At 39.8% G+C, this 18,220-nt stretch overlaps 1 protein-coding gene across 2 annotated transcripts in view; it reads right to left on the minus strand.

Annotated features, from left to right (window-relative positions):
* The window catches only part of FRMPD4 (FERM and PDZ domain containing 4), a 300,851-nt gene that overhangs the window by 25,799 nt on the left and 256,832 nt on the right, over positions 1-18,220 (minus strand). For both annotated transcript variants that reach the window (XM_080376879.1, XM_080376880.1), the window contains exon 5: positions 5,365-5,410. In XM_080376879.1, coding sequence (XP_080233005.1) covers positions 5,365-5,410 — 46 coding nt within the window. The remainder of the gene's footprint in view (positions 1-5,364; positions 5,411-18,220) is intronic.

Here is an 18,220-nt window from a genome sequence, read left to right on the forward strand (position 1 = left end):
AGTATGGGACAGTCACAAGGTGAAAAGAAAACCTGCTCTGTGACAGTAGGTGTCAAAATCAGACAGAAATATCATAGTTTTAAATAGCCACAGACTGTATATGTGCAATCCATTTTAAGCTTGTTACTTAAAATCAATCATTAGTCTAATATTAAATCTTTGTTAGGAAATAAGGAAAAAATGCATGACCAAAAAAATGTGTTGACTTTTTAGTCCATCCATCCCTAAAGGCAATTATATGAGACAAAATTTAGCAAGGAAATAAAACGTGAATAAGAGGACGAATTAAATTTATTAAGCGGAACAGTACACAATGCCCAAAGGCAAACTAAATACTGCCATTCATAGCTGTGAGCAAGGCTGAAACAACTGCACTGGCTCCCAAGAGCATTGTAGAAGAGCCGGTAGGGACATGGAAGAAATAACGTGGAGAAGTTTTACCATGCGGTAATTTGTAATAAGCACAGGGCACCTATAGATCATTATCAGGAGTATTTCTTAAACTCTTGGCACAAATTTAATTGCCAAAATAGTGGTCAGATTTGTGTTATCTTTTAAAAATTGGTGATCTATCATAGACAATTAAATTTTATTACTTGCATTATTTGTATTTTACTATTTTTAGGTGGTAACCACAGCCTGATCATTTATCCCATACATGTATAACATGTACCTGTGAGGTGGGGAATAGCCAAATCTTACTTTAACGCAGGCATTGAGAAAATCCAATCCATTCCATCTATAGTAAATGACAGCCTAGTTTACTGTGATTGTCCCAGAAAACATGAGCGAAACCACAGGTTAGCTTCACACTTTTTGGAATGATCAGACATTGCAGCTTGTCTTGTGACAAGATGGGCCTGGGCCATCTGTTTCTGTGTTTATTAAATGTGGAGGTCCTCCACAAAATCCCCTCCACTGGCCTTTTGGGACCCTGCCTCTCCAAAGTTCAGCCCTTTACATTCATGGATTACTCCTTTACATTCATGATTACCTGTCATACACAGGTGACAGCTCTTAATCAAGTGCAGAAAAGTACAAAAAAAGTCAGCCACGCCGTACTGCTTCCAGCCCTACAACTGCAAGGATGAGGACCTTTGGGAATGAAAGAAACCTTCACCCCATACAAACCCATGCTGAAATGAACAAACAAAGGACTATATGAATGATAATGGACCTGAGATGGGAGAAAGGGCTGATCAAGAAGGAAAAGAGAACTAATGGCAACTGCAGTGGCAGGGCAGGGAGGAAGTGTAGCGGGCAGAGGAAGAACTCCAAGGACAGGATGAAGGGTGGAAGGGCTCTTTCCTTTACACTCTGCTGAAACAACTGACATAGAAGTTCATGCTGAACTTTCTCACAGTCTTCACTGCTGAAAAGATCATGTATTTCATACAACTACACTCCAGAAAAAATCATGTAACTTAAAAGGAAGCCTCCCAGAAGAAACATCAGGAGCAGCAGTCTCACTGGGATTTGCACACAGGTGGAAGAACAAAGGCTGCGCAGCACAGGTCTGATATGACAGGAGGCTGCTTCAGACAGCAGTGGTTGGACAGTGGCCGTGGACCAGCCAGCACTTCCAGGAGGCAACACAGCGATGGCAAGATTGTCATTTAACCACACCGTGATCCTCCCCTGTGTGGATTAAATGTACACATTCAAAGAAAAAAAGCCATCATTTCTACACCAACTTCACAACCTCAAGCAGTCAAAAACCAACTTGTTCAAAATGTACATGTCTGATTTCCAAATGATTTCTAAACCTACACCTTCTTCACCTATAGTCTTTTTCACTTCAGATTTTTAAATCTTTGTGACAAACCTGTTTCTTTTTTATACCTTTCTTTACAACCACAAGTCCAGATATGGTATTTGTTGCTGTTACACAACTCCAGAAGGCAAAGCAGTATGAAAAATACTGTAAGACTCCATAAGATTGTTGCCACAATCATTACAATCCATAGGCTTTCTGCAAATATTGTGTCCCAGGTATGTAACTGTGTTATAACAAGAAGCATCTCTTTCAAAACAGAAGAAGATTTTATCCTTTTCCCATTGCAGAACTTATGCAATGCAAAATTGCCATAGATCTCAGTTGGGCCTGGACTACTCCAAGGAGTTTAAGAGAATAATCATGAAAGCAACTTATCAAATGATCTCTAACATAAAAACTGAACAGATACCAAAACAGGCGAGTTATTTGATTTGAGTAATGCTTAAAACATAGTAAAGCAGCAATAAGAATGATAGATGCTTTACAGAATAAAATAGTCAGAAATGATAATCAAATGCCATACTTTCAGAAATAAAAACTTTAACTGCTTCACCTGCTTTAGCTGTTCAGTGACCTCCTTATGAGCAGTGGTGATATGAACCTAGCAAAGTTTTGTAGATTGATGGAAAGAAAAAGATAGCCTAATGCTTTGTTTTGGTCATGATTAAAATTAAATTTTAATGAGTTTAAGCATTAAACAAAACGGAATGCACTTAAGCAAAAATGATCCGCAAAAGCTTTCAAAAAGTACTCAGTGAACTACAGAATTCTGTAAACCTAGATGACATCTACTTTCACCTGCAGTCATAAAGGACAGTTACTTGAAAGCATGAAAACAAAACACTCTCAATAGCACAAATAAAAACAATAAAGAAACAGCACTCTTGTAATCCATCCCTGAAGATACTTTTCATGCAATTATAGGAGAAAAAAAAAGGTTTTCCATCAAGAAGAGAGATCAATGAACTGTTTGCAAAGAAGTATTTCTGCCAAGAATGGGAAAGAAATTCAGTCTTTATTTAAAAACTCTTACTTTTCCTTTGTCTGGTTTCTACTTCATCTTTCCAGTTTTATTGGAGAAACAGTAAAAGGAAAAAATGGATGAGTTAAAATTAAAGAAAAGGGGAAAACACATGCACGATCATTTTCAAAGATATAGATATTGTTTCTAAACTGTAAGACAAAATGTATTTGCCAGAGGACCTCCTGCATGGAAGACCAGGACAGGTACACAGTTGGAGTGCAGCCACAGCCAGGATTGCAGAGCTGAGAGGGATGTCTCCCAGCAGGCTCAGGCACTACTGACAGTAACGTTACAGCAGTATGAGGGCCAGCACAGACCAGGTGTTCAAAGTGACTCAGGAGTCCCCAGGAGACTTCACAGCCCAGGGTTTGCATAAACTGAGGGACCCTGCACTACTTCAGGGCTTAAAGTTGGCTGCACACACTGGCAGCATCCTGACTTCTCCCTATTCCACTGCAGGAAAACTTGGGCTTGAAAGTGGTAAGGAAAGGATGCTATAAATCAACAAGACACTGCTCTGGACAGGGAGGGAGGTACAATAAGAGTGCACAAACCAGAGGAGATTTGCAGGGTGCAACAGTCCTGCAGTTGAGGTTATTCCAAGTAGGCTCATGCCACTGAAGCACCTCGACTTTGGGATACAAATGGATCAATCAAAGCTAGCAACAATACGCATACATCAATTGTATCTTCTGACTGCTCTGTGGACATTCTTGGGGAAACAATCTTCAGGCGTACATGAGATACAACGTCCATGATCCCCAAAACCACGTGTGCTTTGTCTGCTGAGGTGGAGCTGGGGGACTCTGACAGACACACCAGAGTGTGTCAACACAAATACGTGTACAAGATGGGCACATCAACCCAAATGGCTGACAGGACAGCAAAGTGTTTCAGTGCCATTCCTAGCTCAGTGATACCTAGAGATAGTTCAGTTATTGATTAGCTTTTTCTAATTTTTTGCTACATAATGAGAGGAGAAGATTCTGCCTTGTCAGGCCTCAGACAGGGCTTGGACCCAAAAAGCTGGGAAGATACCAGGTCGTTATCTTCCTTCTTCTCCAGGTCAAAGGCTGGAGGAGGACCGTACCTGTGCTGTAAGGTCTCCCAGTGAACACGGAGTGCACAGTTCATTTGGGTTTCAGCTTCCCCCATGCTCAGTACATACAGGCTTGCTCTCTTACCAGCAACACAGCAGTAATGGGCCACAACACCTCACAGACATGTAGTACTGCACCTTACTGTCTACTTTTAAGTGCTATGGGTACCTGCACTAAAGCACATGCCCTTTCTTCACCTGACATTTAAAGAAAAGAATGAAGCCTGTCAACAGATGAAATAAGGCAACCTGCATAAAAAAGGCAAGTGGGTGAGGATTTCTTTTCCCCCATATTATATATATTCCCTGTGATGTAAACCGCTGGCTGTAATCCAGCAAGCTTTAAAAGCAGTTAGGTTTCTCTGTTTAGTCAGATCATCACTACGTTTTCATTGCAGGTGCCTGATGTCAACCAGATCCCAGATCATTCTCCTGCCAGCGGTCATATTGCAGCGTGGCAGCCCCTGCCTGCTTTTGCTGAAGATTGCATGCTTTTCCCCCATGATTTTTTTGCTATGCAGTCTGGCTTCTAGGAAGGGTACAGGACCAGCCCAACTACACAGCCACCTCTAAACTATCCAGAAAGGCTAACAAGTAGTACAAAGCCACACAGCACTGGCCAAGTTGCATTTGCAAGATGCATATTTTAGCAGCCTCCTCAGATAAACTTGTTTTCACATCTTTGTGTCAAATCCATCTCATCTCTTATTCTTGGGTGAAAAGAATGCAATTGTCCCTTGTTAGTCAAAACTGGTGTGTGTCAGGCTAGCCGACAGGGAACTGAATGAACCTGTTGAACCTGAAATCACTGCTGATTCGTGGCTGAGGCCCCTCAGCAGCCTGCACGGTGTGTACGGCTGTGGATGGATGTATGGGAAGAGAGAGATGTGCTTCCTGCCCTGGCTTGGCTTCTCTCCTTTTTGATGGGAGATGGGTTTGAGCTGACAGGTCATGAACCCACTTTCACAAGCCACTGAGCGAATTGCAAAGGCACATGGCATCAGCCAGCTCTGAGGTGGGCTGTGCTTTCTCCCGGTCCCTTCAAGGCAGCCTCATGCAATTGCCTGTCTGGCTCCTCTCCCCTCACCTCCACATGCCCCGAGCCAGAGATGCAGACAGAGCCCTCCTTGCACAAGGCACAGCTGGTTTGATACAACAGTGTAACTCTGTGGGACTGAGGCAGAATCAAGAAAAAACCCAGGAGCTGCAACAGATCAAAAATTGAAGCAGAACACAGCAGCCTGCTCTACCCATCTTCCTGGCAGAGTATTATTTAACTTGCTAATGCAATCTTTGAGTGCAGGACGCAGTAATGCAGTCTTAAACATCACCTTTAAGAGATACAGCCCTTATCTCCCTTATTTCTTTTTATTGCACAGATAAGGTAGAGACATAGAATATATACAGGAAAAAAAGCAGCTATGTTGCTAGGAAACTAATTCAGAAAACACTGAAAATACTTACAGGGTAAGGTTGAACAACAGTAAGGAGGATTGATTCTTTGCAGCTTCTACAAAAAAAAAAAAAAAGAAGTAAAATCAAGTAGAGGTTCATACTTTTATTCACTACAGATAACCAGCTTTTTGTTTTAATGGAGAAAAATGCAGTAATATGGTAAAATGTTTATTACAATGACACAGCAGAGAACTACAGAGATTAATAATATGCCAAAATAACAATGGATATTAAAAATTAAGCTTTTTCCAATCTAACAAATTGAATTGTCTTTACTTTACAGTTTATATTATGAAATATTTGATTCATCAGAAACCTGCATGCTGTAATAATGAGTTTCTGCAGCAAGAATGGAATAAGATTTGATTAATTCTATCAGTTCAACATCTATAGACTACTAATTTCTTTCATCTGCTTTACAAATGCAAGCCACTTTTTATACCATCTATCTCTTCTACAATTAATGCCAAATTTATCCGAAGACAGCAGTATTTTCAAAACAAAAATGAGGACAAAATTTAGCCCCCATTTCTTGTCTAGCTTACCCTTTTAAATGGGTGGAAAAAGATTAATATTTGGTAAACACACTCTGTTAGAATTTTTATGTTTTTACAAGATTACTAAAGAAAGTTTTTTCTTTAATATTAAACCAGTCTTCTTTAGGATGGAACTAGCAAATGGAAAATATATATGCCACTCTTAAAAAAACCTCAACTGATTTGATTTACAGGATAGAGAGAAGAAATTAATAGGAATCTTGCCATGATCAAGTGGTCTAGACAAATGACAAATGTATTTTTTGACTATTGGTGGGCAGTTGGGGGTGGTGGATAACTGGGACAAAGTAAGAGTAAAGTGGAAGAAGACAAAAGAAAAGCCAATTGGAGTCAATATATCTTGTATTGCATGGTGGGTCAAATGGCTGCTGAGGACAGTATTAGCTAAGAAAAGGTCAGTTGCCATTTTGTTGCAATGGAGTTGATTTTCTGTTGGTTTTGCTACTTTCAAACACAATTAATTGTTTATTTATGTGACTTATTGCCTGGGTAACTGAAGTGCAACTGATCTGGCATGCCTGGCCTGTTCAGCAGAACTAAATAAAATAAATCACACTGTATTGGTCTTATATAGTGTCATCTTATATCCACATTCACACCACTGATACACAACTTAAAAAGGCAAAAAAGCAAAGAAAACAGAGGAGAGACTGAAGGCCCAGTCAGAAAATAGGGCTGGCAAGTCAGGCTATACTTGTTGAAGCCAACAAATCACTGAAGGCCAACTGGGATAGCAAATTCTACTTCTGTCAAAGCCATCAGTCATGCAAGGGGCAACGTGTGACAAAATATCCCCTAACTAAAGAAAAATTTGCTAAGGTTCAGTTTTTAATCCTCTTATTAGATATTTGTATCATTACACTAAAAGAGTATAGGTAGACTTCAAAAGGAGCGATTGAAGGCTTTGGCTGTTTGTGATGAGAACAGAAACAAAATTAAGTTAGAAAGTTTAAAAAAATTAATAAGGAGCTACACGTAGTGAAAATTAAATATTCTGCCACAAACCAACATCATTTCATCCTCTTTAGATATAATCGTAACTAATGAATTTCCCACAATTATCTTTCATTTCAATAAAACATGTTCCGAAGTTAAAATTATTTATTCAATCATGAAACAGGCTTTATTTACAGTGTTCATATTTCTAAAAATTTACATTCATTTCTAAGGTCTGTAAGCTATAGTTTTGGAAATCTCCACAGTTATTCTTTATTATTCTCCATTTGTTTTCTTGAGGAGTATAGTTACAGCGTAATAGTTTTACAAAATATCAACCTCCATTCTGTTTTGCTCAACAACAGGATTCCCTGTACCTTTTTCTATTCTAACTACCACATTTTTGGGAATCTGAAAATGCATGATAAGAAATGTAATTTATTTCAAGAATCTCACAGTCATATAAATGCTATGCACTTCTATCTGATTTGTCAGTGCTATATTAATCTAAGCATATGAGTAGACAGAAAAGCCCACAGCTGTTAGCTATGAGATAAACTGTGGCCCTGGGGTAACTACTCCATGCCCAACTGACCTCTTCAATTACTTCCAACCCACTAATGTATGTTTCTCATGCGACGTGAGAGTACCACTACCACTGCCTCCTGCGGTACAGCTACCTTAGAGAGTTGCCCTTAAAAAAGAAAATCAGCTTCTCCTGAGAATGTTTTTCAGCTCATTATTCTTGGATTAAACCTGGCCAGGTGCCAGTGCAGGTAAGATTCATTCCAGACTAACAAGAGCTTTTTTAAACCAAAAGGTCAAAAGATTTATTTTGAGGACAAGACTTTCTTATGGGATAATCACTTCCATTGGAATGATGCTAGACTCTGGACCATTCATTCAACATTCGAGGCTACAATAAGGTCAAGGAGTATCGGGACCTGAGCATGTCACACATACACAAAGCAGGTGTTAAGCACCACATACAGTCCCCTCATTATTGGAGAAAACATTTTCTATAAAACACATGCTACGTACAAAACACAGCACAGTTAAAAGAGAAATAAATATTTAATTATCAGCTTTTTGATCTGCAGTACTTGGTCACAACTCCACCACTCATTTTAAAACCTTCTCAACTCATGATGACAAAACTCCATACCACAGCACACCACTTTCTACTTCCAATACCGTTAGCAAAACCTATATATTTAAATGATAACCCTTGCACAGCACTGGAGACTGTCAATGGTACCATGTATTGTATCTGTCACAGTAATGGAAAAACAATAGAATCATTGACCACGTACTGTAATCTGTAGGTTTTATATCTCAAATGTATGTGTACATACGTATATCCATGTGTGACACTAGAACATATGGACAGTTTAGATTAGATTACATGAACTAGGTGTGTCACCACACTTAAATGTGAGCTACTTCTGTTAAACAACTTCCAAAAGATAGTGGCAACAACTAAAAAGACAATTGCAATCTTACTTTCCCCTTGAAATAATGTCTTTTCTCCTTCAAGAATATGACTAAAAAAAAAAAAAAAGTATATATTACAGTTATTTTACTACCTTTCATATTCACTTAACCACAACCTAAATATTTCTCTTTTAGATGAACGTACTCTTTTAGAGTCATTCAAGACCAAACATCTGCAACTCCAAGCTTGGACAACAGCTATGGACTTTTTGGGTGCTCTGCCATCTCACCAACACCACAATACAAATCATCAAGCTTCTTTCATTTCATGACATTAGACTCAAACGGTGATAACAACGCTAAAACCTGAAACCTCCAATGGGAATTTCAGTGATTCATCTCTTTGTCCTTCCTCATGCCCCGCGTGGTGATTATATTTGTCAGTTCTCCCTACTGCAGCTACTTAGGCTGTAACCAGAAGAGAATATAATATCGTGCACCTTGGGCTACGTGTGGCTACAGTGCCAGCCGTTGACTTTATCGGTGAACTTGCAGCTGGGAATCACTCTTTTCTGCTTCTTTCTAGGTGGAAGAGAGGAAGGGATGGGAGGGCAGACTAGGAACGTGGGGAGACTCACAGTACCTGAACCATATGGAACATGTGGCTCTGTTCTTTGTATGCGTTCTACAGTAAATATAGCATATGAACAAAGAGAAAGTATATAAATAACCTGTACTCTCTCTTAAGAACTGAGAATGTAAAACATTGTTTACAGTAATTTAAAAGCTTTTAACAAATTTACGTACTAGAGGAGCACTAGGTTTCTCTCCCATAAACTAATTATCTTCCATAAGATAAATTAATTAGGAATTGACATATAATAAATAATATAATTTACAGGGAATGCAATTAAGAAAAAACTCTCTTAACCATAACTTACCTCTGTTTCACTCACACTGAACATCAAATTCTGAAACTTTCTTGTTTTGGAATGCTATGTTGTCTGCTATAATCGGGATCCTGTTTCACTTTGGGTCTCACTATTGATAAGAAAGGTCTGAATTTCACAATTAGGGAGTGTGATGCCATGATGTGCAGTATGCTTCACACTACATTTTTGAAGTAAGGAAATGGAAATCAGTGGGTCAAAAACTAGCTACAAAATGTAACAGGTTACCTCAAATGCCCTGTTCAAAGCTAAGGGAAGTGGAACTCATCTTCAAATTCTAGCACCTAGGTTAGAGAAAAATCATTCAGTATTTGAATGTCTGTCACTATTATGAAGTTTAAGGCAATACCAACGAACACAGAGTTTGCAAAGTCCCTCTATTATACCACATTTCAAATTATTTCAAAAGGATAATTTTGATTTCACTTGTATGTATGTTTTTACATAAATCCTATTTTACAATAGTTATCTTCACTTAGGGTAGCTCCAAATTTCACTTGTCCAGACTTTTATCATGAGCAATGGTTCCTGTGGGAAAGAACAGTTTGCTCCAGAGATCTACCTAGATTTACTTCCAGGGCCAGAGACATCTTCTGGAGGGGATCTAGGTGGGACAGATAGACCCATCTTAACCGAGTGTTGCCTCATCCTCCACTATTATCATGCAGCCCCCCGTAGTGCACCTCCAGGTTCTGCAATGATGCCAACCTGCCTGAGTGGACTAGGGGAACCTTGATAAGCTAGTGGACAATCTCAGTTTTCACTGAGACCCATGAAACAAGGCAGAGGGACAGCGGAAGAGAGGCTTTAAGAAGATTATGCCTTTCCCTAAGACTATTTTAGTCACAGGAGAGGTAGTGCTGTGCAAACAGGAACAAATAAGCTAAAAGCCCACACAATCCAGCTCTTCTGCACTGGACAACTCCTTCAGTGAGAGCTGTGGTGTGTGTGGCTCTTCCCCTTCCATATCCAAAAGCAACATGGTAGTACACAAACTACAGAACATGTTTCCATGACTCAGTAGCTTCTAACTGAGAAGTACAATTGATTAAACCAGGCTGGAACCCATGCTACTGCGGGCAGATCACTTCTGGCCTCTTGATTCCATCTGCCCATAGACAGATGTTGTTCTAGCAGCAGGTGAAGAATCTGACCTCTCTAAGCCTAGGAGGGAGATATATTCCAGATAATTTTTAGGGGAACACAGGAAATTATACTTTCTCAAGAGGTTGCCAATACATGGCACAAGAACTGCTTGAAGGGTGGCCAATGGGATTTCAGTCTCTGCCTGTCCAGCTGGCTGCACTGGCCTCTGGGAAGTCTTTCTGAAGATCCTGTACACAGCTAGAAATGGGTGTTTCTGCCATCACGCTATGCAGGCAAGGCAGGGTATGCCACACATGGCATTACATCCCCAACTCCACCTCAGAAGACAGTTGCAGGAGTGCAGCAGGCAAGAAATGTAGCAAAAGGTTCATGAAATAAGGTAGGCTACCACAAAGGTGAGGTGTGGGGTCTGAATTTGGGCAGGAGGGGTAACATTGCACAGTATATAGATATAGAAGATGGTACATGAGGCCAAGGTCTTGTTTTGGGGGAGGACACATGAGGAACAACCTAAGAGATGAATGGGACCATTGAATTAGATGCTGGTTTTTTCTGGGCATGACAGAACACAGAGCACAAAGGTCTTCAGGTCTTATTGCTGGAGATAGGAAGGTTGTGTTGGAATCCCTGGTATTCAGAAGGCAGAGAGATCACACATTTGGAAAGCTGGTGGCTGCTTCGTTTACTGCTGTTAATGGTATTACCTGCCCTTAGCCCTACTGTCAATGCAGTGAAATACTCTTGACACCCAAGCAACGTGAGCTTGTGAACTCCTGAACCCTACAGTTTAATTTGAATAGCCCTGCTGCCTCACAAGGTCCTTAAAATTCAAGCCTGCCATTACATATATGAAGACTTGCAGCAGCAGAAGCAATCTGCACAAGACTCTGGGAATTTTACAGGATTTCCGGTCAACTGTCTGAGTCCTAAAAACCATGTAAGTAATGGATGCTTGAAATGACCACTGCCACATAAAGCATAAAAGATAAAATGGGATTGTTACTGCACTGCAGGATCAAACAGCAGCAGAAACACAGCTGAGAGAAAAGATACTGTGATTTGAACATAAATAACTTCAATAATAGCATACAGAAAATTACTGTCAAAGCAAATTACATTTTATATAAATGTTCGTCTTTCTTTTAAAGGTCTGGCATGGTGTGAAAGTCGATCTTTAAAATTGTCACAGGCTGCAGCTGGCACTAATTGGAACCCTTGTTGGCAGTCTCCATAAGGGGCCAAGAAGCGAGCGTGTCTGCAGGCTAAATTACACTTGCTTCCTCCGATAGAAGTGGTCCCTTCAGATCAGGGCTGTGGCACACGGGCGGGCTTTCATACAGAAGTTGCCATTTCAGATGCCTCTGCAGTAAAGGCTTTGAGAATAAAAAAGCCTCCTGTTCTTTAAGCCTGTCCATCTGTCAAGCTTTCACATGTACCAAATTCACTCCTTTTTCTCCTTTATTAACACTGTGGCAAGGTGAGCCCTATAAAGAATTTGTTCTTGAATTTCAGTGCTTTATGAAGACCTGTATTTACCTCCAGCCAAAATAATCCTCCTCTCCACAAATACCCAAAGTTGTCCAGTTGCTTATATTCTAACTTTAAGGCTATAATCTTTGTAACAGAGTTACCAAAACGTTAGTCAAACAGTAAATACCTGTGCATGCTGTACAACAGTGCCTTGGTAAGGTTTCTTGAATATCAAGAGCAGTGTTACACTGCTATCTAACTGCTGAGCAATGTTACCTGCAGTCCTCTACCAGACAGTGCCTTACCATCTCCTTCTTACTACATCAGTCTTCAATTAATTCTGGAGGGCAACTCTTCATATCAGCAATATGCAGAAACCTCTACATTGACTGGGCCACCTTCCCTAGGCAACCATTCTGCTTTCACAGATCAATGATGGTCTTCCTCAGACCCTGAGAGAACTTGGGGTTAAACCTCAAGACAGAGTAGAGGACTTATTGGGAATTACTAACTCTGGAGTTGTCTACTCCAACAGAATCAGTATTTGCTCATTTTGGCGAGTATAAAAACTGAGAACCAAATGGGCATGCATGTATATCTGATGGATTGAGACTTTCACCAAGTCTGATCATTAGCATGCTACTGCCACATGGTCACAGCATAAATTACTTCATGCTGCATGAAGATGCCATACTGCCAAGGAGAAAAATGTAGTGCTTACTCCCCCATTAATTAATTGTTCAGCTGTCCTCTTCTAATTAGACTTTCTGCACATTAGTTTTAGAGGATCAAAGGCAGATAAAGCGGGATGATATTGGTCTCTCAGGCCACTCATGCAGGCCAACGTTTCAGTGCTGGTTTTCCTATCATTAACCGCCAAAGCCTCGGAAGCTCTGAGGAAAAGTTAACTCTCAAAGTGTAATAAACAAAGTGCAATATAAGCCAGCCCCAAGACGTCTATTGATGAGACAGCTTTAGGAACAGTGCTATGAAGCTAGTATACACTCCTATCAAAGTAAAATATTTAGCAAGCTGGGTGGTCTCACCATGGAAAGGGAAGTTCCACTCTCCTGAAAACTTCTCCTCCTTGTCAGACAATATTGTTTCCATCAGACTGCAATGACTTTTAAATGGCATTTCTGTGATCATTTTGAGTGAGCCCTCTCAGACAGGGTTTCTAAGTGAGCTAAGTGCAATTCTGTTTTCCTGTTCTGCAGCTCGCCCTGTGCAGAAGCCAGCAGGTATGCAATGGCTGCCCGCTGCACAAACTAGTTGGGTGTGTTAAACCCATTCAATTAACTTGGGATCCCTTATCTTTTATACTAACATACTGACTGAGGACTTTCAGGAACTCAGACTGCAGTGAAACACCGAGATTGCAGAACAAAATGCACAACATGGTAAATATTAACTGTTCCACAAAATCCAACCCAATGCTGACATGAAAGATTATGCTTCAAAACTGTAGCATGAAGTAATTCTCTGGTGCAGCCACCAGAGATCTAGCAATGATTACGAAATCTATTCCAATGACCCTGTAATTTTTAATGTCAGCCTCCAGAAATGGAGCCATCGTGACTTTCTTGGAGCTGCATACATGGTCACAGCAAAACCTAACTGGGAAAATGTTAAATGTAATTACAACATTCTTGTAATTTTCTAAATTTTTTGTAAATATATCTGGATCTTCAAACCAGATTCAGAATTCATTTACCTGGGAGAGGGGAAAAAAAAGACTACAAAACCTTGAGTGCTTTTCTGTACAGGTCTTACACGTTCTTCTGTATTATCTGTATTAGATTAAAAGAGGCTTTCTTGTGCTTCACTGAATTTCCAGCAGTTGTTTAGACATCTTGATGCAGTTGCAAAACCACTTGAATTTTTACTGTGGTAGTGGAAACAGACGAAATAATGAAGCTTAAAAGAATGAAGGAAATGATGAGGTAACTTTCCAAACCTTGAAAATTGGTGTTATTCCACTCACTCATCTCAGTGAAAAAGAGAGATTAACAATACAATCTAGCAATTGAAAAGGATGTCTCAGAGGGCAAATGCAACTCTAATAGTCACATAATGAAGCCTTGTTGGTCTCTTTTTTTTTTTTCTTTCAAAGAGACACAACATAAATTTTCACTTACAAAAGAAATTCCCTCTTCTAATGGTTTATTTTTAATGTCTTTCTTTTTGCTGACACTATCTTAGAACAGAACAGTCATCCCTTAACTTAATAATTCTTTTCTCTAGTCTGGCTGCACCAGACTTCTCATGCCCCATGGGAGGTGAAAGTTTCGATTTCATCGATGCTGGGCTACTTTTTTTCATTTTAAGTGGCAGAGAAGGATGCTTTAGATGAGGACATCTTGACAATGGGGAAAAAGAATAAAAGAGGAATAATAATTCTTTGAATAGCCACACAGTATCAAGGAAAAAAATCAGTAGCAAAAGACCAACAGCTATGGTGATGGTTTGAGAATACACTAAATCAGGCTTCCAGCTCTGGATTGAAAATTCTGTGGCCGTGCACTGCACAGCTTTGGAGCAGTGTGTGAACAGGGTCTACCAGTTCCAGTATGCTCAGAAACTTCAACAAAAGAAATTTCATACAGGATCAGGTATTGTCTTTCCTTCAGCAAATGCCATAAAGTTAGCATAGAAGTCAACACAAACTTCATGGCACATCTAATGGCTAAATTCACAGAAATGTAACCCTGTGCCAAGGTTAAAACTGCACTGGTGATTGAACAAGCAAGGTGCAGCTCTGCTACCACAAACCATGAAACCAGAGCTGGACTGACAAGTGACTGCTTGTGGCCACAAAGACATGAAAGGATGTGAAAGGAAGTTTGCTTGCTGTGATGGTCACAACATCTTCTGGCAGCAGGCAAAACACTGCTGCCTTCCACAATGAAATCCTGCCTCTAGCGGAGCTCATCTTTGCCTGCCAAGTCTTGACAAAAGTTAGGCACTTGATATGCTGATATTGAAGAATGCAAACATTGCTCCATTAGTGCTTCTACTCTCCCAGCACTCTCCCCCTACTCTGATTTTCATCAAAGGTAGACATACTTTGGACAGAGAGTAAATTTACCATATATGCTGATGCAGCATTTTGCACAGTGAAATTTGGTTAATCTAGATAGTATGGCAGTTAAGAGATCAAAAAAAAGAGTAATTCAATAAAATGCATTATCTAATGTCAAACACTTTGAATAAATAATTACAAAAATGAATTAAAATAAACAATGGTATAAACTTATTGCTTGTTGCTGAGAAACAAGGAAATCATGTACTCCAAAATCACATTTCAAATGGAAATAACAAAGTGAAATGAAAGATAGTTGAAGATGTCAGAAACTGTGCAGAATCAATGCCTGCATCACTAAGATTGCAAAAGAAATCTATGGGAGTTACCTGTTGAAGAGGAGGAAAGATAGCTAAAAAGAAGAAAATCTTAAAAATGTTTTTATTATGTGACAAATTAACCTTAATCTTTTTTGATCAGAGCTTCATTTTCATATGTACTGAAACATTACAAATAATTACAGTTGCTGTTCATAATCTGTATGGCGCTGGCATTTTCACTTTCAGGTTAGGGCATTGTGTATGACGCAGTAATGAAAGGTCAGGTGTTCACATACATCATTCCTGCAGCTATTCCATTTTTTTTTTCCTTAATGCTTTTCAAAAAGCAGACCATCAAATACATTTGATGATCAGATGTTGAATGCTTTAAGAGCATCTTGTTTTAAAGAGTTATCTGAGTTTTTATTAATAATGCATAACATTCACATAGGGCTATTTTGTGTCGGAAGTCCTTCACAGGCATTATCTTAGCCCTAAGTAATCCAGCCAATAAAGAAAAAGAAATTAAGAACAGGAAGACACATTCAGAAATGAGATAAAGCTCTTGAATTCTGAAGAATATTGTCTTTTCAATCACTATAGTATATACTGTTGTCAGTTCAATATTATTTGCTTTATTATTGTTCCTTAAGAAAAACGCATTCACTCAAAGAGTAAATGGCATTTTTCTTTCAGTTGTCTGAACACTATTATGTATGCTTTTAAGTTTTATCTGCTTTTTTGGAACCAGACGATCTGATCCAATCTACAAGCATCTCTAGTCTTTGTTATGGAACACACTGCTATCATTATGTTTTAGATAATTAAAGATTGACAGAAATAGTTTTAAGAAATGTTCCAACAAACCAAGATTCATTCAATTCTTCATTAAGAAAAGTTTCAGTAGTTCATGTCTTCAGTTTAGTGGGTCCTTTATTATAATAATTATTATTATAGCTGCAAGTTTAGACAATTGATGGAGACTGAGCTATAGAGACTAATGCAGAATGATTTTTGCTTACTGAATCTGGAATAGAAAATTGTTTGGTCAGATGCCAACCGAAGCAGTATAAGTGACGGCAAATGTGATTTTATAATGATTTGGATGGGCAGCCAAAGAGGCTACTCTTCTTAAGGTATCATGCACATGGCACAGTAATTCAGACAGCAGCAGGCCTGATATGCAAACTGTTTGGCTATATTTATGTCCCCACATGTTATTTAACATATTTGAGATGAAGACTTATATGAAGCAAAACTGACTCAGAATTGTTGCCAGCCAATTAACCACTTGCTTCTGTTAAATTGCATTAGTTATTAAAAAGTACTGCCATGAATACATGCCATATATCCAGAATGTTTAAAATTCAAAGCTTCACCCCTCTTTTTTTTTTTTTTTTAAGGATGTGTTTATTTATTGTGCTAAAATCAATAAGACACGATTTTAAAATTCTTTTCTATTTAAAGCTCTGTCCAACCTTTCAAAATCAGATTGTTAATTTCCATTTAATACACATCAATATTTATGCTGGTTAACTTAATAATGCATTTACGCTATTATACCCTTTATTTTCCTCCCCTTATGTATCACTAGAGCTACATAATTTGTTTTGCATTTTACTTGTGACAAAGAACCACTAACACAAATCTCACTGAAAAGTTACAAAACAAATGTATGTTGCAAGTAATTGTGGTCATTAAGATTAAAAAATACTTAAGAAGAAATTTTGACTTGATAAATACAAAAATGTTGCAAAATATAGGGAGGGAAGGAACATTTGAAAAGGGGAGAAGAAAATTACCCTGCAAACACAAACCAAGCATAAAATGCTGAACGGTTGCATTCTTCTATCCGCACAGAAAATGAAGACATAATTGCAGTGCAGTCGGATGCACCAATGTGAGCTTTAGTCTAGACACGATGGGCAATAACAGCAGTAAAAATACGATGCCGCTCTCTTCAATATCAGTTTTACCCTCTAGAAAATGCCCACACTTGCAGAGCCAAACCAGCACTTCGTTATCTGTACCAGCCAGATTAAAGTTCACTCGGGGATATGATTTGTACACGTGCTGCATTCAGACCAGCCCCAGCCCACCGCCTCTGCAGCACCGCTATGCTATGTGCTGCAGCAAAAAAAAAAAAAAGGTGAAAATTAACCAGTTTTATCACTGTCCTCTCCTGCTCCTTCGAAGCTGTGGGTAAGTCAGGACTGAAGAGGACAGTAAAACGTCTCTGCTCTTCAGGAAAACGGTGAGGGGGAGGAGGGAATCTGTTCATGGAGGAGGCGAATACATAATTCACCACGCAGCTACAGCCAGAAGGTGGTAGGAGGGAAGATGGATATTGGTGTAGAGGAAAGAAGAAGAAAGGGCTGACTTCGTGCGACTTGCTAAACTAATTTTATAGGTATCTTCTAAATAATTTATCTGGTATACTTCTATTTTTTAATCCAGATTTACATCCCCTGTGGCTTGACGGGGTGCTCCTGCCTCCCCGGAGGGTGCTGCGCCCCGCTGCAGGCAGCAGGACATACTGGGGCTGTGCAGCCCTGCACAGAGGGGCCTGAGAGCCCCGGTGCTGGGGAGGGAACGCGCCATGCCCTGGCACAGAGGCTCTGCTCCTGGCATAGCTGCTCTACTGTGTGAAGCAATTATTTGACACAAAACACTTAAGCAAGCAGAGTCGTCCTACGTGACGGTGCTCTGCAAGCACCAGCCGCTGTACCAGAGGGGTGAGGGCACACCTGCTGCTGCCCCTGGCTGCAGCTCTGGAGTAGCCTGTCAATAGCCAGCTCTGGGTCAAGGCCAGCGCTGCCAGCCAGCGTCGCGCTCGCTGCCCGCAGGTTTCTGGAAGGGAGTGTGGAGACATTTGCCTGTAAATTGCAAATGGGCCAAGGTGAGAGACCGCAGCTGAGCAGCTCAGTCTAGCCAGCACAGCCAACACCCCAGCAGCCATCCTAACAGGACTTTGGTGGCGAGAGTCACCTCAAGCTCTCTAATGGCATGAGTAACCACAGCTTAAAGGACTTTTCTAGATGATTTCTGTAATGAGAGGGACAGCTGCAA

Source organism: Falco punctatus (assembly GCF_963210335.1).
Source record: "Falco punctatus genome assembly, chromosome: 2".
NCBI classification, from domain to species: domain Eukaryota; kingdom Metazoa; phylum Chordata; class Aves; order Falconiformes; family Falconidae; genus Falco; species Falco punctatus.